The sequence below is a fragment of the Ursus maritimus genome, unplaced genomic scaffold (genome assembly GCF_017311325.1).
Source record: "Ursus maritimus isolate PB19 unplaced genomic scaffold, ASM1731132v1 scaffold_9, whole genome shotgun sequence".
NCBI lineage: Eukaryota > Metazoa > Chordata > Mammalia > Carnivora > Ursidae > Ursus > Ursus maritimus.
The window spans coordinates 4,820,364-4,843,555 of record NW_024427107.1 but is presented as its reverse complement, the minus strand read 5'-3'; the positions used below and the strand labels follow the sequence as shown (position 1 = coordinate 4,843,555).

Here is a 23,192-nt window from a genome sequence, read left to right as displayed (position 1 = left end):
GGGAGTCGTCTTGGTATGTAATGTTCCTAAAATTCAGCAATGACAGAACTATGAGGCAGGGGTGTCTTATGCTAAAATTCAGGAACTCTGTGAGATTATGTAAAATTTGAGGGCATTTATGTCTCCGAACTAGTCATATTTTAAAGAAAGTTTTAAAATCTTAGAACACTAGCTTAGAACTCAGTCACCTTATATAGCGAAGTTTTAGTACAAAACCAGAGTTCCAGCTTGGCTTGTTGGGAGTGGGTCTTCCTCACTCATCTCTAGACCCTGGCCATGACCATATAGGTGAGAAACTTGGGGGTCTGAATCAGAGCTGAGGGCTTTTTCCCAGAGAGTCTTAGGCTTGAGACAGTGCCATGAAGGAAGCAGAGAAGGCCCTGTGAACGTCTGCTGGAGTATATTTTCCTTTTGCTCCCCTTCTCTGCCCTTTCTCTCCCTCCCCTTGCCTTTGCTAGTGTGTGTCTCTCCTCTGGCAAGTGGTACTTGATTGGTTGAAGAACAGAAAACTGCTGCAAAATCCTCAGTGCTATAGAGGGAAGGGGGAGGTCTTGTGTATAGGTGTGATTGTAATTGGTTATTAAAGACCTCAGTAAGGCAGGCTTGAGAGAATTGGAAAATGTTCAGGTTTATTTTGTTCTATAATTAATTCAGTGTATTTGAGCAAGCTATGTGAATTTTCTGCATCAACTTGCTGAACACCATCCTTTATCTTATTTATGCTTGTCTTTATAAATAATTAAAATTTAATTCACATTTTGAATCATTTTTTAAGTGCTTACCGTGTTGGTTCATATTCTCTTTCCAAGAATAACATATTGTTTGACAGAAATAAAATAGTTTCTAGCCTAAGTTACTTTATAAGAAGTTGGGATTCAATTTTACCATCGTTTTGTGTCTGGTGTTTCTGTCTGTCTGATGATTTGTAGCATGTTAAATGCTTAAGATACGGAATGAATATTTTTTATATTGTTTATTAGAGCTATAGACTTTTATTAATTTATTGAATTCCTATTGTATGTGTTTGATGTTGAAACAGTGTACACATAAAGACTTTATGAATACATTTGAACACAGAAAATATAGAAGTACATTTCATTCAGAACACACTCAAGGGTGAGCCTTGAATCACTGAAGCACCTCTATACAAGTATCTGTGGAGCTCAAGTTTATGGCTGACAAGTGGGCGTGGTCCTGGGAAACAGTAAAATAGGTTATTATTCAAACCTTTTCTATGTTGATGTAATTTAAATACTAAATAATCCATAACCAGTAAGTTTGAAGCCTGTACATGTTTGTGTCTCAATTTAAAAAAATTTTCTAAACTTGTTTCCATGGAATTGTAAAATGGTTAGATTTCCTCGTGTTTCTTGAGTTTTGTTGTTACTCTATTATACAGATTTATTATTCATAAAATGGTGAATCATAAAATATGGTGACATGACTGATCTAAATGTTTCTTTATAATTTTCAGCAGTCTTGTTATTTTAGTTGAAATAGTCAGTCTTTATAATATAGTTGTTTCTGAAGTGTTTATTTTTAAAACAGATTCAGACATTAGTAAACTAGTCTGAAAAAAATTAGTTTGGGAAATGTTATCTGTTCTGGTTTTCAGTAGTGTTCTGAAGTATTAGTTAAATTTTTCAGATTATAAAAGTATCTTGCATACAAAAAGTAGTAATCCTGGGAAAATGTTTCATTTTGCATTAAAAGTAGTGAATAGCTGGAAGCTTAGTAAAGTCGATGTGCAACTCATTGGGCTCCTTTTTTGGTCTTTATATTATTTGGTTTTGGTGATAGAAATTCTAAAGGTATAATAGTTTTCTTTCTATCTTGTGTTTTGACGATTTCTTTGCAGTTTTTCTTGATGTTTGTGGGTGATATTTCTATTTATAGTGAATTTTTTGAATTTGAAAAACTTGCAGAACAAAGTGATTTTAAAATCCCATTTCCAAGCAGTTTCATTATATTTAATTGTATACAGGTTATCAAAATACATAATTAAATTAACAAAATATAAAGTAACTGTGTTAAATTGATTGCTATTTTTGTATTTCATAGTACCAGGTTATCCTTGATTATGTGTAACACGGAGGATGGATAGCTAAAACCTAATACTTTTCCAATCTTACTTATCCTGTTTGTTTGTATCTTTTTAGTCAGTTCTTTTTTCAAAAGTGTTGTTATGTTGCTTATGATTAAATTGCATCTTACATATCTATTGGAGATCATAATGAACTCTAAATATAGTAGGTGGGAAAGAATCTATAAACTACTCAACCTTAAAATACATAAGGTAAGGTGACCTTTAAAAAAATACAGATGTGTGTTTTTGTGTGTGCTTTATAAAGCAAGCTTGGTTCCTGAGTCTTGAAAGTAGTATTTCTTCTTTTAGAAGGAAGAATCTTTATTATAATGTATGTACTTTACTTTTCTTTCCATGCCTTACTCCTGTATCAGCAAAGGAAATAATTTGGAGAGGCTACTCCCTGTTTACTGTATGCTCTCTTGTGTGGTTTATCCCTCTGCTGTACCTGTGGTATTTCCAGATTCTCTGAAATTCCCTTATAAAACTGACATTTAATTTCAAAGGTCCTCCTAAACATGGGCAAAACTTTTCCAGTAAAGGACCTAGTAGTAACTGTTTTGGGCTTCCTGAGCTAAATGATCTATGTAGCAGCTGCTCAACTCTGCCATTGTACTGCAGAAGCAGCCTTAGACACCATGAAAGGAAATGGGCAGGGGGTGTTCTAGTAGCACTTTATTTACAGAAACATACAGCAGGCTGGATTTGACCTGTTTGCTGCCCAGTTCTGCTCTTCACACAAACTCTTTTTTTTTTTTTTTAAAGATTTTATTTATTTATTTGACAGAGATAGAGACAGCCAGAGAGAGAGGGAACACAATCAGGGGGAGTGGGAGAGGAAGAAACAGGCTCATAGTGGAAGAGCCTGATGTGGGGCTCGATCCCATAACGCCGAGATCACGCCCTGAGCCGAAGGCAGACACTTAACCGCTGTGCCACCCAGGTGCCCCTTCACACAAACTCTTTACAACACTTTTGTTTTAGCCACTCTGATCTAGATAAGTTTTTGGGCCTAGGTTTTAAAGGCCCTTAGGTGTCTGGCTTTATGAGGGAAGAAGTTTGGAGAAAGTCAAATTATAATGAGCATCTGTGCTTGAACAGTAAGCATAATAATCTCTCCAGTTATAGTAACTTGGAACAATAAGTCAGTTAAAGTAGCCTGAATTGTAAACCTTTACCCTGTAAGTACTTTGCAAATGAGTTGGTAATTGGGATAGTGTTTGTTTATAGCAGTATTTATGTACTTCTGTGTGTACATGTGCATGAGGTCGACTTAGCCCTCTGGAATGCATGCTTTGGAATGTGCCATTTCCTTACAACAGATCAGTCAAGGATCCGTTTCAAGGATACCATAGCTGACTTTGGAAATATTCTAGCATCAGTAGCCAGATGAGTGCAGTGTGGTCTAATTTACTTGAAGATTTTCATTCTTTTTGAATGGGGAGGACTATTGTTTCTGTTTAGTTTGTCATATAAATGAGTCATGATAGGAGTACTGAAAACAGTAATGAGATAATAAAAAATAATAGCACCTAATATGTATTGTCTATTCATTAAGTACCATGTACCGTCCTTCTAAGTGCTTAGTCCATAGCTCTAGAGGCCGTATTTGTGTCCACAATGCCCAGGTGGGAAAACTGAGGAATAGACAGGCTGTGACCTCATTAAGCCAGCCTTTTTATTTAGTTCTGATTTAGCTATAATGATGTAAACACTGATCTATTCTAATATTTCTTCTCAGCAGTAAGCTGCTACCCATGAATTACTGTCAAACAACTTAGCCCCAGATTAAAAAAGTTGAAGCAGCACTTACTTTTTCATCATCTACTGCCTTCAGGTTAGAATTAAGGAATGCCGTTAACATGGTTAAATGCACCATAGCATTTTATTACAAAGCATACCTACTGTGTTCATTAATGAGACTCACCTATGGTATGAGTTACTTTGAGGGCAGAGATGACTGGGAGAGGCAATGCAGTCCTCAGTTTTAGTTAAGGTATAGTGCAGAGTTAATACAGTCTTTTGTATTTTAGAAAATTTATTTAATGGGTTATGGCAGTATCTAGTGGCCTAAGTTTATCTTTAATTATAGGTTCATTTTTCATGTGATTTGATTTGCACTGGAAAAATTAAATGCTTCTATATCCTGTCAGCTTTTCACTAGAGTAATCCTGCTTCATCTTTAAGAGAATTATGGCATACTTGAATTGCTATCTACAAATACATATTCAACATTATTTCAAAATATTTCTCAGATATTTGACTGTTTTGATACGCCAGTAATGTTCAGATGGCAGTTTTATAACAGTTGCTACAGGTTATGAACAGTTTTTAATCATGACAAACATGCAAATGGTGATAACAGAAATGCTTGAGAATAGCTATCATGGCTATCTATCAGTTACATATTTTAACATCAGTGAGAAATAGCATGGGGCAAAGTTGGATGGCTTCAAACGTATTGTTAGGAGAAGAAATTATTGTTGAAGTACTGAAGGCTCACTTCTATGTGATGTACCTGCACATTTCCTATTAGGTATTTAGAGATTGTTTCTGATCCTGTGGATTTTCCTAAAGCTTCATTCAATGGAAGAACACTATGTACTTACTCTTAACACTTTGCTTTAAATAATGCTTGAATTATTCTGAGATGAGTTTGGTGCAGTGGAAGGGAAAACACTTGAAAAGGTAAAGTCTTCGATTTTTTGAATTTTACTTTATTCAATAGCTTAATTATTGATTGTAAGAGTTTTTGAATGGTATAACTGCATTTGGAGATCAAGAGATAATGTTTCCCTGGATTTTCTTCCCAGTGAAAAGTTTTGAAGTTTTGTCTTGTTTTAACTAAGTAGTCATAGCTCTTAAAACCCAAAATGTGTATTTTGACAAAGTGTTTTAAGAAAAAGAGGTTTCTGTGATTCATTTGGCAGATTGTTTTGGATGAGATATGAGAACAAGGTAGGATTCTCTCCTATGACCTTGAAATCCTTTATTCCATTGGAATAATTGTCTAAATTTTCAATGACAGCATCCTATGGCACATGATAAACTAGGTGTGCAAATTGTCAGCCCCCACTTCAACAGTCTATTGAAGGGGAATGTTGTTTTTTCTACTCTCAGTCAGCTCCTAGACCTAGACTATCCGTCTAAGAGGGAAGCTGCAGGGCAAGGCTAGGTCACCCTGATCTCCTAGCAGCTTATCAAAAGAATTATATGGGCAAGTTGGCAAGGTCCCTGCTGTGAAGGAAATCATCTGTCCGTCTCCAGACGAAGATATTCCAACATGCACCTATAAAGAAACCACTGCTAAGGTAAGTGATGAGAATCCCAGTGTTATTTTGGGCAAGTGTTCATGTTGTAAACCAAGATAATATGTGCTCTATATTTTTCCACAAGTGATTTCCAGTATACGTTTTAGTAAGAGTGTGCCAAGTATTTTTCCCTCTGCATGAGAGTCTAAAAACAGTTACTAGATTTTCAGATTTAAATCAACAAATGATTATATAAGTCTAACGTGAATCAATTTGTAGTTATTACACACATTTCAGAACTGTTTGTTTTATATACAGATAACTTATATTGTTAGGTATAATTCAGTGTAATTTAGGAGTGTGAGTTATCTCCATCTGGGAAATTGTGTTTTGGAAATTTCCTTCAAAGAATAAAAATGATTGCTACTTTTCATTTTGCTAATAGACGTAAAATTTTAATGAACTTTCCTAAATTAAGAATAAAAATTAGGACAAGCACACGTGAATCATACTTCTATGAATAAAATGATAACCACATAGGAAATGCCATTTTGGTATACCTCTTGCCTTCCCCTCCCCCTCAGGTTTTGTATAGTATGTGGTTGATGTGAAAAAATGGAATTTGGATTTTCTTTTTCACTATTTTTAACCTAGATTTTATGTACAGATATATAAATAGTGTAGTACTATTTTGTAATAAACTGAAAACTTCTGGGTAGTTTATTGCCGAAGTCTTCCAGATTATATACAAGTTGTATTTGTGGTTTAAAATATGTCCTTTGCCTCTGTAGAGGTTTGTGGAAACCTAGGTGAGATGCAGCTTTCAGAAGATAGTGAAAGCCTATGGAACAAAATGTTTTCTTTATTTACCTGTCTAATTGGAAGACTGAGTAGGAATTGTAATTTACTCTGATAACACGGCAGCCATCATCCATGTCTCCAGTCAGTTGTTTAGTTCATTGTAAATATTGGCATGAGCGTGATCTGACACAGGTAGGAGAGCATGTCCATAAACATTGGCCTAAACATTTTTAATCATAGACTTTCTCAAAAAATATTGTTAGCCCTGGAATTGGTATGTGAAATGTTATTATAAAAATAAGCCATAGTTTTAATATTAGAAAACAAAATGTCTAAGTAAGATCCTCAACAATGTACCTAGTTAGAAATCCTAAAGCTCATCTCTAAGTCCTTTATTAGGAAAGATAATCCATTACCCATTTATTTATGTGTGTGTGTGTGTGTGTGTATAAAACATATATATAAAATAATATGCAATTTGAGAATTGTTTTGTGTTCCTTACTAATGTGAAGGATTCATGTATTACTGGTAGAAAAGATCAAGCCATAGTTACAATGAGGAATCCCCAGATAGGATACTATTTCTGGTAGATGTTTTACTTAATAACCACTAAATTGGTAGTGTTACAGTGTTTTGGGATGTGTTTGGCATATGAATTTTCTACTATGTTCTAGATGTTTTAGTGCCGACATTTAAAAATATACATTGTTGTCCCCAATATTACTTACATCCTTGAAGTTTTACTATTTTGTATGTAGAAATAGTCCAGTCCTTTGGAACATCTCAAGTTCAATAAACTTTTCAGGTTTGAGTGTTCTGTTAAAGGAAATTAATTTGACTATGTTAAATGAAAGTGTAAAGATCCCATACGTATTTGTTAGAAATATATATTCCATTTGCGTTAGTAGAAATTGATAGATTTAGAGATCTGATTTTCAGTATAATGATCCTTTGTATTACTCCCTGAGTGGAAGAAAATATACTTGTTTTGATCTGCATTACAGGGGAAAGAAAGCATTAAGTTGTTTCCTAAAATTATGGTGGCTTATTTAAGATCTTTGGGAAGGCCTAAAAAAGTGCCTTTCAGTTATAAGACAGTTGATTTATTCACTAAAGACAAAGATTTTTTTAAATTATTTGAGTTTTGCTTTTTTTTTTTTTTTTTTGGCTGCATTTTGAGAAAAACTGTATTCTCTAAGAGGATGAAGTTATGGCTTTTTATAGTGATTAATTTAGTAAAACAAGAACCATCATATTGATGTAGAAAGTGTCATAGACACATACTTTTTCTGTTAACGTTCTGGGCAAATTTCTTTTCTAGTCCTGAGATTTTTTTGGGTTCATGTTCAAAGTTGACAGAACATTTGTTTTTTGTAAGGTTCAGGCAGTAAATGTATTTTGAGGACTATAATAGGTGATGGAGATACATTTAAAATTCAGAAGAAATATTCACAGAAATAGCAGGAAAACCAGGAGAATGTCTCAAAGGGGATATTGTGTTAAGGAGAAAGTATTTGCAGCTCTTAGTTACAGGTGATAAGTAGAAAGGTATTTGTTTAGTATCTTCAGTTTATGTGGCTTTTGAAACACACACACACACAGACACACACACACACACACACACACTCACCCACCCCTGCACACATAAATATAAAAGAAATATGGGGCTATCTTTTATTTTGGACTAAATCTTTGAAGTCCCATGTGAATTTTATCCTTACAGTACATTTCAATTTGGACTGGCTGCGTTTTAAAGGCTCAGAATCCACACGTGGCTAGTGACTACCATCTTGGCTACCATGTGGCTCTACATTGTTCTGTCTCATCTTTCAGATCACAGCTTGACTTTTCTCAGGGAGCCTTTCTCTGATTTCCTAGATCTGTCCATTTCCTTTCACCCTCGGTCTTACGGAATCCTGTTCCTTTCCTCTAGAGCATTTATCGTAGTTACAAATCCTTACTGCTGCGGTTCTTCGATGCGCCTCGCTTCTGCTAGATGCAGGCGTGAGTGTTTCCCATTGTATTTTCAATCTTAATACACAGTTGGTGTTCAGTAAATAATATTTCACTGAGTGAATTGTGCTTAGTAGTAGTAGAAAGAAATTTGACCAGAATCACACATTTAATTTTAAAATCAGGCAGTAAATTCTTTCTAATTAATTTTGCGGGGACGAGGATGTATAAAATATCACTAATCTGTGAAGTGGTTTTAATTGTAAGTTGTTTACTTGCAGTGGTGTTGTCCTAGGTAATAGTTCTGTAGGCTATCATTTATTTTTAACAAGAAGAAAGCTTTTAAAACCATAAGCGAATTTTTGAGTTGATTTAACAGGCTTGATAAAAGAGGTTTTAATAATTTAATTTTTAAAATATAAATTACTTGCTCATATTCATCCTGAAAATAAGACTGACTTAAATTATTATAAAATTAAATTATTTAAGATAAATTTTTATAAGAATAAATATTTTTAGATAGACTTCATTGAAAATAGTCTAACTTTTTCATTTCAGAGAATGCTTACTGTGAATTTGGTGGAATGATTAAACAACATGATCCATATTATCTTATTAGTTAAAACCTCAAGAAGTTATATTTTAGCCATATTTTAGACAATCATAGGTTGTACCATAGTCTTGAGTTTAAAAGGAATTTAAGCATGGTCCCCAACCTAGGTAAGTTTACACTTCCTGTGTACTATCCAAGTAGAATGAGATACTGTTAAAATAGAGTTGGGTAGGTTTTCCTTACTAAAACTGATATTTGGACTGTATCTTGAAGTGATAGTAGGCATTTATCAAGGGAAGAAGAGAGGGAAGGGTATTTCAGTCAAAGGAACAACATATACACAGATACAGAGTTCCAAAACATTTTGTAATAGTTCCACTAAGCAACTAGAAGCACACACAGCTGACCCTTGAACAGCATGGGTTTAAACTTGTGAAGGACAGCTTAAATGCAGATTTTTTTTATGGTACAGTACTATAAATATGTTTTCTCTTATTTTTAAAAATATTTTCTTTAGCTTACTTTATTGTAAGATTACAGTATGTATATGATACATGTAATATACAAAGTATGTGTTAGTGAACTGTTTAGTTATCAGTAAGGTCAACAGTAGGTTATTAGTTAAGTTTTTGGGGAGTCATAGGTTATACTCAGATGTTCGAGGGAGGAGGTCAGCACCCTTAACCTCTGCCTTGTTCAAGGGTCAACTGTAATTCAATCTGGCTACAGCATAGTATGGGGGATGCGGGAGAGGAAGAGCCAGGAAATGAATCTGGCAGAACAACTTGATGGTAGGGTCATAAAGAGCCCCATGTGGTACTACTCTAGGGGAACTTCACCCTATCCTGTGCAGTAGGGAACAAAATGATGGAAGAGAGTCCTGCAAAGTGTGAGCAGCAAGGAGGCAGTTACAGTGAAAGAAATAATGGGACATGGACTACCTTAGTGTGGGGGTGTGGAAAAGAGAGTATAAGCTGATGACTCACCCCACCCCAACCCCTTAACCCTTCCCACCCTACCCCTGGCCCCTCCACTAAGAAGACAGGATACTGAAGACAGGGAATAATTCTGGTAAACTCTTCTTTAAATATTAATGAAGATAATGTGTCTTGTGTTTCAGTGAATTTTAATGGAAACTTGTTATGTAATAAGTCTCTTAATTACTAAGGACAGGATATGTTTTACAAAGTAGAAATGGTTGTAATTCATTCAATCAGTGTCATTTTTCACTGCATGCTGAAACTTTCAAGATAAATTATTTCATCCTCAAATAATAGCGTGATTTTGCTGTGTGGTCATATTAACTTTAATCAACTTAAAAGTAAAAGGATATTCCATGAATTAGTTTTTTAAAAGATTACATGTTTTACTAGTACATTGGGGTTTTAATTAATGTTATATGTTAGAAACTGTTTTCCGATTTGTTAAAGCTTAAGGAATAAAGTAGAAGTCTAAATAGGGTAGTTTGTAAAAACATAACTATATACCATGAACCAACACTGTAACCAGGAACAAGCGGCCTGGATAAGATAGATACCTTTGCTTTGAAACCATATCTCCTTTTGTTGCATAGGGAGATCACAGGGGCCAAAGCAGCAGTAACATCCTGTAACAGTCCTGTAACACAGCCCTGCTAAAATCTACTAGGAAAGTCTCCCTAATCTTAGTGGTTGCTAAGGTATGTGATCAGGACACTGGTGTTTTTTCCTGACAAAGCTTTCCACTGTTAGCCATAGCAAAAATATCAAACAGAGACGAATACTGCATGAGCCCTTCCCATTGTCACTGGCCCATCAGCTCCTTTTGGAAAGGGCAGTGGAAGGTGAACCTTTTCTTGTTTGCTTGACCCTTGTGATTCTTATCCTTACTGTGTATCATTTGTGGGGTATCACAAGATTGGTATCATGAGGGGCTTTTCATTATGTTCATTTTTAAAGCCCTAAGTGAGGTTTCAGTATGGCAAAAAATAGGTTAAAGTTTTGAAAACATGTAAGCTATATCATTGATGATAAAACAATATATTTGATCAGTTAAACTTCATAAATATGATATTTAAATCAAATATCATGATATTTTATCCTAAAATTAATTTTGGTAACTTCACTATTTCAAAGAACTGAATTATGTAAATTTTTAGATCTAATCTTTTGTTTAAATGAATTAAAATATATTTGTTTTTCATGCAGATTTGAGTTCTGTGAACCTGCATTTGTGGTTGGTAATTGCCTCCAGATAGCATCTGACAGTCATCAGTATGATCGAATTTATTGTGGAGCTGGTGTCCAGAAAGACCATGAAAACTACATGAAAATATTACTGAAAGTTGGAGGCATCCTAGTCATGCCTATAGAAGATCAGGTAACTTCTCCTGTCCTTTGCTTAAACACAGTAATTTAGGGTGGGAAATATAATCGGTGAGAAGTAGGTTGTAATTTTTAGAGAAGTACGCTTTATGGATCTATCTATATTAAAAAAAAACAAAACTTGAAATGGATTCTTAATTATCAAACAGAAGGAAATATAGAAGAAATCCTTTTTAAGATTTGAAGAGATTTGGTCTTTCACCAGAGCTTAGCTACTACCTGTGTGGTGTTTGCCAAGTTGTTTCCTTACTACAGTTTCTTTACCTGGAGCTTTTTTTTTTTTTTTTTTAAAGATTTTATTTATTTATTTGACAGAGATAGAGACAGCCAGTGAGAGAGGGAACACAAGCAGGGGGAGTGGGAGAGGAAGAAGCAGACTCATAGTGGAGGAGCCTGATGTGGGGCTCGATCCCAGAACTCCGGGATCACGCACTGAGCCAAAGGCAGATGCTTAACCGCTGTGCCACCCAGGCGCCCCTACCTGGAGCTTTTTAATTGAATGTGATGATCTTCTAGCTGCTCGATTTCCAACATTCTTTAGTTCTTTGAACATATAAAAAAGAAAATTTGGGATTTCTGTTTAAATCCATTAAAGAAACAAGTAAATTTTTAAATCTTCATTTAGTTCTACATAGACTCATTTGAAAATGTTTTCCAGCAATTTGCCTGCCCTCGTTTAGAATTATTAGGTATAATAAATACATGAAATACTGATGTATTCAGAAAATGGGTGGATCTTTCAAAAGGAAATTACTTTAAAAATGTATAAAAATGCATTTCAAAAAAAATCTTTAATATTCATATTAGCCTAAGTTTGAGATATTTAAGATGCCTTGTGTTTTATACAGTAGAAGATAAATTGTATAAGACAACTGGGACCTTGCCTGATCATTTTGGAGTTTGTAATCCTAGGGGGTCCCTTAACATCACAGCATGTTATTTGCAGCTCAGTAGATTTCACCATTACCATGCACTGTGCTCTGTGGCAAATTGTTTGTCAGTTATTAAAAAGACATAATATAAAAACAGTCATTAAAAAACATTCCTAGAAAAATGCTGTTACTTGAATGCTTCCACAGTTGAGACTCCCAGATGAGCAATCTTCTGTTTAGATACATTTTCAAACATTTAAGATATGGCTTCCCATTGGTATTTTATTAAATATTAATTATATACTATTATGCTAATGTCAAATATAATGTGCTGATTTTTATAATAGAAATTGAAGATATGAATTTAACTTGATCAAGCCATGTACTGAGCTAATATTTTTTTCCCAAGGACTGGGGATGGGTTTTTGCCGGGTAGGTAAAATTTCTAATCCACTTGTGATTAATTACATTTATTTGTGAAATACTAATTTGGGATTAGGATTAGAATCTGCATTTTATTACCATCATAGAAGACCATGAAGTTGACTCTTTGGTACAGAAATCAGAACATGGTTTTACTAATTTAGTGCTTTAACCAAGCAACTGAACCTATGTGAGACATATATTTTGGGAGCCACTGGCAGGTGTGAATTGAAATAAGACCCAAGAAGCTGTCAGCCCAAATATAACATGATGAGTCACTTGGCCATATTTGGATATTTTATTTACACGGAATAATCTTTCTTGAGCTGCAAATATTTGTCATTCTTTCTGTATTATTTTATGGTAAGTATTTAAACGAAAGTAATGTGGTTGCATTCAAATACAAGTGATTATAACAACCGCTGGCATTTATTCCGCTAAAATAAAATTGTGACTGTCAGGCGATCATATTTCCAGGATTAAGATTTTGTTTCTGTTTTTCCTTCTAAATAGTTAACACAAATTATGCGAACTGGACAAAACACTTGGGAAAGTAAAAACATCCTTGCTGTTTCATTTGCTCCACTTGTACAACCAAGTAAGAATGATAATGGCAAACCAGATTCTGTAGGACTCCGTAAGTAACTGTTGGTCCTTTCTGATTGAAATGTGACTTAGATTGTTTAACTCTTATGCTTGGGATTTAATGGACTACATAATTATTAAGAATTAAATAAATAGGCAGTAATGTATTGAGTAGATTTATTCAACTTTTTTATGGAGGTGGGTTAAAGCCCCTACCTTGTACCAGACGCTGTTAGCTACCTTCATGGACATAGGAAAAGGAGGGGCAGGTCAAAGAAAACATGAATTTATTAATTATAGTTGTGAGCTTATTAATTATATTAAATTTGTTGGCATTTCTATACAGAAGGACAGCAAACACAAAAGCCTTTATTTGGGCTGAAAAGAGCTTGGTTGTTCCAAGACCAGTATTCAGTTTCAGGGTAGTTGGCTAGAGTGTAGAAGATAGATTATACAAGACTTTTCTTACACTCAAAGGGAAAAGTCCGTGTTGGTGTGGACAGAGTTGTTTGAAGGTAGAAAAATAGACTACATGGAAGATGGTGGTAGAGGAAGAAAGGGTATGTAAAGTTTTGCCTTGAATAGCTAGCTGAGTGATGGTACCATTTATTGTTGTTGGCAAGACTGGCAGTGAAATAGTTTGGAAATAGGTCTACGAACAGTAGATATTTTATTCTGGCCATGTTTGAGTTCTCTGTTGGCATGCGCAGGTCATGTAGCCGAGTAGGTATAAATCTACTGAGTGAGGGAGGTATAAATTAAGAATCCTCAATGTAAAAATGTCATTTTAAGGTATAAGAATACATGAGCGCACTTGGGGGATAGTGAGGAGAGAGATGAGGTGTTTGTGTTGGAAACCAAGAAAAAAGCAGTATTTCAAGGAGAAGACAGTGATTCACTTACTGCAGCTAAAAGATGAAAAAGAGGTAAGGGTAGTATTAATTGGTTTGTGATGTATCATGATTTTGGAAATCAGTAAATAAAGTTCTGTACCAAAAATGAACTTTACCATGGTAGACTTCTTCCTTTAATTTGCTTTTTAAATGAATTTATTTCAAAAGAACCTGGCTTTATAGTTAATTTTATTTTCATTTCATTTTACCCTCTTTTGAGCTTTGTGATTTTTGTGACCTCTTTTTCCCTGTTCAGGTTCTTAACCAATGGAGAGATGGATTTGGCAGGGAGATAGCTAGGAATTGAAATGCCAGTTTTATCACTTACCAAAGTTGGTAGGGGAAAATGGCTTAGGTCTGCATGTTCAACTATTTTCTCCTGTTTTCCAAATGTTAGAATTACAGGTTATTTATGACAATTTTCTTTAACCTGTCATAACTGGTTAGAGAGTCATAAAGAGAAGTGATGAAAACAGTTCTGTGACACTGTTTGGTCTTGACAATGGCCTAACTTAACCATTAGCATGATGTGTACCTGTAAGGGTACAGAGTGTCTTTACAGAGGCCCCTGTAGATTTCTGTGCGTCAGCCATTTAGGTGTTTTTCTTTCTAATGGACACTGTTGTAGCCTGAGCATTCCTCTTTATCTGACATCTTTCCTACTTTAGTGTCCTTTAGAAGAGTGTAGGTTGTAAATGTGGTTTTACAGTGACACAGTTATGAATGGCATGGATGATGGTATGTTATAAATGGGCAATTTTCATTCTCTCTCAGTTTAAGGATGTCAGTACAGATAGTTCTAGGTGGTTGATAAGACTGTCCTTGATTGGGTTGATCGACATGACTGTGAATGTAAAGTAGGGATAAATTTGGTTTAAAAGGATAAAATAGAAGACAAGCCTAAATTAAAAAAAATATCATGCCTCTAAAGTATTTACAGGTGAAATGATCTCTAAAAATTTTCATCAGAATAATGTGATGGGGATGAAAATAGGAAATGGCAGTGTTGATGAATGAAGATTAGCTAGAAGGGATTGTTGTTGAAGCTGAGTGTCTGGCACATGGGGTTCCTTACACTATTAACTCCCTTGTGTATACTTGAAAGTTACTATAATAAAAAGAAAAAAACTGGGGCGCCTGGGTGGCACAGCGGTTAAGCGTCTGCCTTCGGCTCAGGGCGTGATCCCGGCGTTATGGGATCGAGCCCCACATCAGGCTCCTCTGCTATGAGCCTGCTTCTTCCTCTCCCACTCCCCCTGCTTGTGTTCCCTCTCTCGCTGGCTGTCTCTGTCTCTGTCGAATAAATAAATAAAATCTTTAAAAAAAAGAAAAGAAAAAAATTATCAGCTCCCAATAGCAATTTATAAAAATGAGTCAGGAATTGTAATTTTGTAAAAAAATAAAAGCTTCACTCTGAATAATGTTTGCAGAATGAAAAATGGTCTGAAAATATTATTTGTCAAAATTTAATAGGATGTTTGGAGAATAAGAACAAGTTTCCTCTTCTGTTAAAATTGCTTTCTGTTTAGAGAACATTATTTCATTAATTATAGGCGGTTAAAATAAGAAAGCATGTTAGCAAAAAAATAAAATAACACATGCAGATCTTTTGCCAACTGTATTTTGTAGCTATGAAATTGCCCATATAAACAGTTAGTAAATGTAATTATCATTTTTCCTCAGGTTTACTTATCTCTACTTTGGATTCAGCTTAAAGTCCTCTTTCTTTTTTGGGGGGATATACAGACTGCTTTAAGTTCAGGGCAGGCCATTTAGAAAGGGGTGACAGGAAAAAGGAAAAAGCTCTATACACCACCCATCAAATACTTCTTTCTGTATTCTAGGTGTGTGGGTTTTTCCACACCAAGCAATTCTCCAATTCTTTGTGGACACCAACTAGGTGTCCTATGCTCTAACTCCATTCTGACACTAACTGGTGTTGGCATAGACTCTAAAGGTTAAAGGACTCTGCCCCACAAGGCTGCCCCCTCCTCCTCCAGCTGGAGACATCAATCACAAGTACAGGTTTTCATCTGTGTTTCTGATCGCCTGGCTATAAATCAGAAACTCCCATGACCTCTTTCTAGAGTTTGATAATTTGTTGGAGCGGCTCACAGAACCCAGGAAAACAGTTTACTTACTAGATACCAGGTTTATTATCAAAGGATCCAACACAGAAACAACCAGATGGAATTGATGCATGGAGGGTTTATGTTCATCAGCCCAGAAGCTCTCTGAACCCTTTCAGTTAAGGCTTTTTATGGAGGTTTGATAGGTGAAATCATTGGCCATTCATGATTAACTCAGCCTCCAGCTCCTCCCCGCCCCCCCCCCCCAGGGTGCTAATGAAAATCCCAGTCCTCCAAGCTCATGGTTGGTTCCCTGGCAACCAGCCCAGCATCCTCAGGGGCTTACCAAAAGTCACCTCATTAACATAAACTCAGGTGTGGTTGGAAGGAACCTTGTTATGCTCTTATCACTTATATAATTCGAGCATTTTCAGAGTTCTGTGTCAGGAATGGGAAACCAAATGTATATTGTTACAAATCACAAGGGACAAAAGAAACTTCAGAAATTGTGACACTAAACCACCCTGAGCTATATGAAGTTGCTGTTTTTGTAGGCTAAAAAATGGCCCCAAATCATCACTTTTGTGAGTTTGCCCTAAATATAATGCCCTTTTCAATCTTTGTTAATAAATAAAAATGAAAGTGCTGACTGCTAGGTTCCTATGAAATCTTTATAGAGACTACCTTTTGGAAAACAAATAGAGCTTATGTGTGTGTGTGTGTTAGAGATAACCTTAATTATAATTTTGGAATGAAAGCTTTAATTCAAAATAAAATTTTAATAGCAGTCAGGATTAGCATTGTCTGGTCCATTAAATTCTTATCTCATAACTGGAAACATTAGAAACAAGGGGGTGTTAAAGAATAGAAAATATGGGGGACTTTTGAATAGCTAGGGCTGAGAATTATCTAAAAGTTTTTGTATCGTTCAGAAAAACTTAATGCAGCTCATGTGAATACTATTTTAGGACTTACGGAAAGTCTGAATCTTTTCCATTGTGGATCTGGTTGGTTCTTTATGAAGTTCAGGTATTCTGACAGTTTTGGATTGAAAGGTTCATCATTCCAATATGTCCTTGGAAGAGCAGTGTTGGGAGAGGAGGAACATAATTAAGGTGTGAAAAGAGAGTACCAAAAATGTAAGAGAGGTTCAAGAATAAAGACCAGCCGAAAAGACTAATTATAGCTCTATTTCTTAGCTCTTTTATAATTCCCAAAACTCTTTTATAGATTTATTCTCCACCAGCTTTCTCCGCCCTGGCCTTTTCAGAGCTTACTCAGGCATAGGCCTTTCTTCTGTGTCTACACTCCCTCTCAGGTGCTTAGGGAGAGGCTAATGGCTCCCAGTTTCTGTCTGCAGCCCTGACCTTGCCCCTGAGTCCCAGAGACATGATTCAGCTGCTTGTGGTTAGGCAGGAATATAGACTGTGCCGTTAAACGCCCATGTTCAGGTCCCAACTCATGTCACTTATTATGACCTCTGTGACCGGGAGCAAGGTATTTCACCTCTGTCTACTTCCTTTTCCTCACTTAGTGTGAAGTGTGTTATTGCCTATAACGTGCTGAAATGGTGATCAGTATGTCACTGTTGTTTTTCTTCCTGAAATCTCCATTCAGGAAATGTAACAGACATTTCAGGTTTCACACAGAACAAAATTGTGATTTTCTTCTCCCCAAACTACTCTTCCTCTTTGTCATGTCAATAATTGACCATTAACACCTACCTAATTGCTTGGGCCAAAAATTCTACATCCAATCCCCGTCCATTCTGTCTTCAAATGTGCTGCAAATTTGTCCACTTCTCTACAACTTTACTGCCACCCTCCCTTACTCCCATCTGCATGAGAGTGTGGTCAGATCTCAGGTGGGTTACGGGAGTATTCCAGCTGATCTCCTGCTCCCTCTCTTTACGATCCATACTCCACAAAGGAGCCTGAGTGCTATTGCATTATGACCCTGCTCTCTAGAAACCCTTGAGTAGCGACATGGCCAATACAAGGCACATTTTTTTACCAAGGCCTGCAAGATCACCCGTAATCATACCTGTTACCATTATCTTCCTGCTCTGAATTTCATCTACACTAGCCTTCTTTCAGCTCCTTGAACATGCTAAGCTCATTTACTTCTTAGGGCTTTGCTTTTCCCTCTGCCCTAAGATATTTACATGTCTGTTTCCTCATCATTTAGATCTTAGCCAGGCATGACTTTCTCAGGGAGACGGTTTGGACAACCCAATCAGAAGTAGCTGTGCCCCCGTGTTACTTTCTGTGTCTTTGGTGTTTTTTCTCATATCCTCTTTTTTGTAATTATTTTTTATCTACCCCTCCCCCCAATATATAATCTCCATAAAAGGAAGGACTTAGTGTGAAGCATCCACTATATGTAAGTGAGTTCTTTAATAGTAGGTAGCATATAGTTTAACACATAGGTGTTGAGTGACTGTTAAACAGCTTAAAACAGTTTTGGGAGGTAGGCAGAGCAGGTGGTATTTTACACATTTTAACACATAAGGGATGAGATCTCACATGTTTTTAATTACCAATGTTCACAAAACTCCATCATTGGCAGAAGCAGGACTTGAACTCAAATTGTTGCATGTTGTTTCAGTTTCCATCTCATATACTTGAGGGCAGGCCCAGGCAGTAGAACAAATAGTTTCTAACTAAACATACCCAGCCTGGCTCTTTGGAATTCTTTTCTATTTCTGTCTTCAGTAGGGAGTTGAAAAAAGTTTGAAGAAAAGGCATTTGAGAGGGATCCTTGATGATAGTTTTATTTCCACAGGGATGGAAACTTAGTGGGACTAGAGGATTAATTTCTCTATGTATAAAGTCTTGGAACAGGCTACAAAGAAGAGTGTGTGTTCTAGGGCTTATGCATTTATAAGTCTGTGGGAGATGGGAGTGAAACGACAGACAGGGTAGGGTCCAACTGTGATGTGTTTGATAGAAGTAAACATCAGTAACTTAAGGAAATCTGTGGTGTGTGTTAGGGTTACTAGATTATTGACAACATGGTTTATGGTGGCCCTTTGCCTATGAACCAGTTCTACTTACTGATTTACAGAGGAAAAACTGTGTGTGTGTGTGTGTATGTGTGTGTGTACGTGCACGAGTAATAGCTTTAAAGCTCAGACTGAGGCAGCTGTTCAAAGTGCCTTTATTTGCGTTTTTGGAAATAGATCGTTCTCATATGGTTTTCAACATCAAAAAGTATGAGAAATATGTAGTGTAAAATTTCTCTTTTATTCTTGTTCCCTAACTACTTCATTCTCATGTAGCCTGTTTCTAAGCTCTTACTTGTTCTTTCAAAGAATTTTTATGCATATATATATATGGGGACACACATATCTGTACATAGAAACCTTTCCACTGTCCACAGAATTTAGAATGGTGGCTTGGCAAATTGTAAGCATCTGAAATCTTTGTTAGATGAGAATCAGAGTTTTTATACTTTCTGTGTTTTCTAACGTTTGCTAAGAAATACTTGTTCTGTGAAGAAATGAACAATATATAATGTTTTACTTTTTTATGTTTTATGTGTATGTGTTTTGTTTTTGTTTTTATTTTTTTTAGCCCCCTGTGCTGTCAGGAATCTCCAGGACTTGGCTCGTATTTATATTCGACGTACACTTAGAAATTTCATAAATGATGAGATGCAGGCCAAGGGGATTCCTCAGAGGGCTCCACCAAAAAGGAAAAGAAAGAGGGTTAAACAGAGAATTAATACCTATGTATTTGTGGGTAATCAGCTTATTCCTCAGCCTCTAGACAGTGAGGAAGATGAAAAAATGGAAGAAGATAACAAAGAAGAGGAAGAGAAAGATCACGAAGCCATGAAGCCCGAGGAGCCACCTCAGAATTTACTGAGAGAAAAAATCATGAAACTACCCCTCCCTGAATCTTTAAAGGCTTACTTGACATATTTTAGAGAGAAATAACTTAGATCAAGAAGAAAGAATGCCTACTGATTATTCCTTTAGTCTTGAAAATGTAGCATTTGTTAGGAGTTAAAAGAGAATTCTTTCATCAGAGTGAATTATAGTGGAAGAAGTATAACTTGTTTCTGTCTTAGTAATAAAAAAATGATGTATTCAGTAATTAAAAAGAATCCCTTTTATAAAATATATTTTTCTTTAAATCTTGGAAAAAATGCTGTTTTAACTCAGAGTGACTTCAAGAGTGGAATGCAACAATACTCAAGATTTGTGTACTGTAAATCCTTTTCTGATTCCTTACAGATTTGTAGTGGTGAGGCTTACATTTAATTTTGTATAAGGTTACATAATTGTTAAGCATATACTGATTTTTGAATTGTAGTTGTTTGCATTTCCTCTATGAAAACTTTCTTACCTAATTAGAAAATCAAATGCTGTGTAGACCCACTTACCTTACTTTGTTGCAATCACTATTGCTGAGTTGCTGTAGTATTCCGGGCAATATATGAGTGCAATAACAATACAGATATTGAATAATTTAGCTTTAAAAAAAAGTTTCGTGGAATTCAACAGCACTGCTACTTTTGCTTTTGAATCTATTGCCAAAAGACACGGGAAACTATCTGCTTCTCTCATAGAGATTTTAAGAGCACATCAAGTGAGTATTAAATAAAAAGTATATACCTAATACAGTTCTTAATTTGTGTGGACCCTTTACATTTTCAGTATTTAAAGATAATGAGGTTATCTACTTGCTGGAATTTTAGAAGATAGTATATTTAGGATTGGTTTTTCTATTATCCACTGTATAAAGTATTTGGTTTAAAAAAGAAAATCCATTGTTCAGAATGACTGTTGACAGCACAGATAGGTAGGGAGTAAACATGGGTAACAGCCTCTTTCTTGAGTTGCACTCGGAGGCAGGACCAGAGCAGATTTGGTCAGCAGGTGCACTTTAACAAATGGAACTCCTAGTTCATTTAAATATTTGTCTTTGACAAGGTGGGACTGAGCTAGCCTACATTTGCTTTGAAATTCATCTTTGTGTAGTCTATGAGATATTCACAGGAATTATATTTAGATGCCTTTTTGCTTTGAAAATTGTTTTCAGAATCGTAGTATAATCTTCGGGACCTATGTTGTGCTCTTTTAACTTCTTGGTGTGTGTAGGGTTTTTTTTTGTTTTTTTGGGTTTTTTTTGGTAAAATTATAATGATTTTCACTTTTTTCTTAATATCACATACTTTATCCATCATTTGACTATTAGTTATAGCTTATCAGTGTTAAAACAGGTAGTAGATGCCATTGTTGGTTTCTTTTCTTCCTACTAGGACCTGAAAACAGTCATTCCTTGTTAAGAAAGTACACAATGTAACATATTTACTACTTAGTGTCACGTGGATTACGTATTTTTTAAAAGGAAAAATTTGAGAGTATCACTGCCACCAGCATCACTGTTCCAAGTAGTTGATCAAATATGTTTAAGGAAACCCAATTGATGTATATAGTAAAAGGATTATTATCTCTTGAAAGATTCAACTATTAGTAATACATAGATGATTTCAAAAATCTCAGCTCTGGTAATTCTACATATTTAAAAACAAGTATTTGAAATATTCTAAGTATGAATTCTCCTAAGTAAATGAGGTTATTTTAGTAATGGGAAAGATAATTTCACGGAAGGTATTTGTTTTATACCAATGACCGGGGTTAGAGGTTTGGGTTTGGAGTTGCTTGTATCTCCACAATTTTTTTTTTTTACATGATTACTAAGCTGATACTGTTAAGAAATGTCCCATCTCATTTCTGTCAAGGAAAAAAAAATAGTTTTATACAATTGTCATCTGTTAGGAATGTTCATTTTATTTTAAATTAAGTGTTAGTTTTAGAGGTTTAATATCGAGTGCCCAGTGCCCACATATTTTTAGCTAGCACCCTTCCCTTGGCTGCCCTCTACACACTTTGTTGGTTTTGGAGCTAGTGTCCAGTTATGTAAACATACATATTCTTGAATGATGATCTTACTATTTGAAAGAGGGTTTTTTTAAGGATATATTTGAAGATCGGCTTGTTCATATGGTCTCTTATTCTGTTGACCCTAGCAAAGTGTACAGTAGATTTTCATGATCATTACATATTTTGTATCTTTTGTGTTTTTAAATGCATTCATTTATTTTACAGTTGTGACTTTATTACTGACTTTAAATAAAGACGTAGAAATAAAAAATGAAAATTTAAGTGAAAAACCCTTTTATCAATGGGAATATATTAGAATAATTAAGAATATTTTGGGTTTGTTTTTATTTTTTAATGAATTCACGGTTACTTGACTATGGTTAATTATGCTTTATAGGCGAAGAAGTAGCAAATAAAGTTTAAGTAAAATTAATTGAAAATGATGGGGAATATATTCATGGGATTTTAGCAGCCAGATCAAACAATAGAAATAATCTAATCTAGTTTTTTGTTTTTTATTTTTTGTTTTTTGTTTAATTTTACAGAGAGAAAGTAGGGCTAGGGAGACAGCATGATTTTCCTAAGTCAGACAGCTAGATGAAAATGGCTTGAAATAGTGTCAAGCATCTGATAAATCCAAGAAACCTTCAGCAGCACCATTACTACCAAGAAGATAATTTAAATATACACCTTGTGTGGGCTGACACATTGGTTCTAGTCTTAGTGAAGAAAAATGTCATTAAAATAGCATATATATGGTTAAAATACAAAAAATGTTAAATGTTGGTTCTTAGCTGTTTGAGAGGATAAAAGTGAAGGAAAGCCTGTGAAATCATGGGAAGGCTTGGAAAACTATTTTAAATAAACAGTTGCATATAATTAAATTTTGTTCTCCAGTAGCCTGGCTTTCTTTTTCTCTTCTTTTTAATTTAGAAAATCTCAGTACACATATGAATATATACTTGAAGTACCGTATACAGTTATCTGTATTTGGACATCTCATTTCCTTTGGACTGTTGCCACCTCTGAAGACAGTGTAGGTTTTTTTAAAATTTATTTTTATATTCAGTAGATATGAAGGATATTTAGAAGATACGTGCAAAACACAAGGAATAATAAGTAAGTGTGCCTGTAAGTACATGTGTGTACCTACTACTAGATTTCACTGCTGGCATTACCGTGACTTGTGTGCTCCTTCCTGATCTCCTCTTAATTCCTCTCTGGGTGTTCCTTTTGTGTTTATCGTAACCTTGCCTTTCGCTGTAGCTTTAGCACATACGTTTATATCTCTAAATAATGTATCATTTGGCTTCACACATACTTAACTTTATACAAGTGGAATCATACTCTTCTGTATTCTGCAGGTCAATTTTTCACTCCAAGTTGCCTTTCTGAGATTGCTCCATGTTATATATAGTTAAGTAACATCCACTAAACTCTGTTTAGTTA

The 23,192-nt window shown here is 35.2% G+C and overlaps 1 protein-coding gene across 7 annotated transcripts in view; it reads left to right on the top strand.

The window, feature by feature from the left end:
- The window catches only part of PCMTD1 (protein-L-isoaspartate (D-aspartate) O-methyltransferase domain containing 1), a 62,129-nt gene extending 40,104 nt beyond the window's left edge, over positions 1–22,025 (top strand). For 4 of the 7 annotated variants that reach the window (XM_040625716.1, XM_040625714.1, XM_040625711.1 and 1 more), the window contains 3 exons: positions 10,832–11,003; positions 12,817–12,940; positions 19,426–22,025. In XM_040625716.1, the coding sequence (XP_040481650.1) occupies positions 10,950–11,003; positions 12,817–12,940; positions 19,426–19,790 (543 nt within the window). In that variant the 5' untranslated portion in view covers positions 10,832–10,949 and the 3' untranslated portion in view covers positions 19,791–22,025. Of the gene's footprint in view, positions 1–5,206; positions 5,398–10,011; positions 10,324–10,831; positions 11,004–12,816; positions 12,941–13,680; positions 14,902–19,425 lie in introns of those variants that run through there. The other 3 variants (XM_040625715.1, XM_008706680.2, XM_040625712.1) reach the window with 3 other exon arrangements.
- The last annotated feature ends 1,167 nt before the right edge of the window (positions 22,026–23,192 follow it).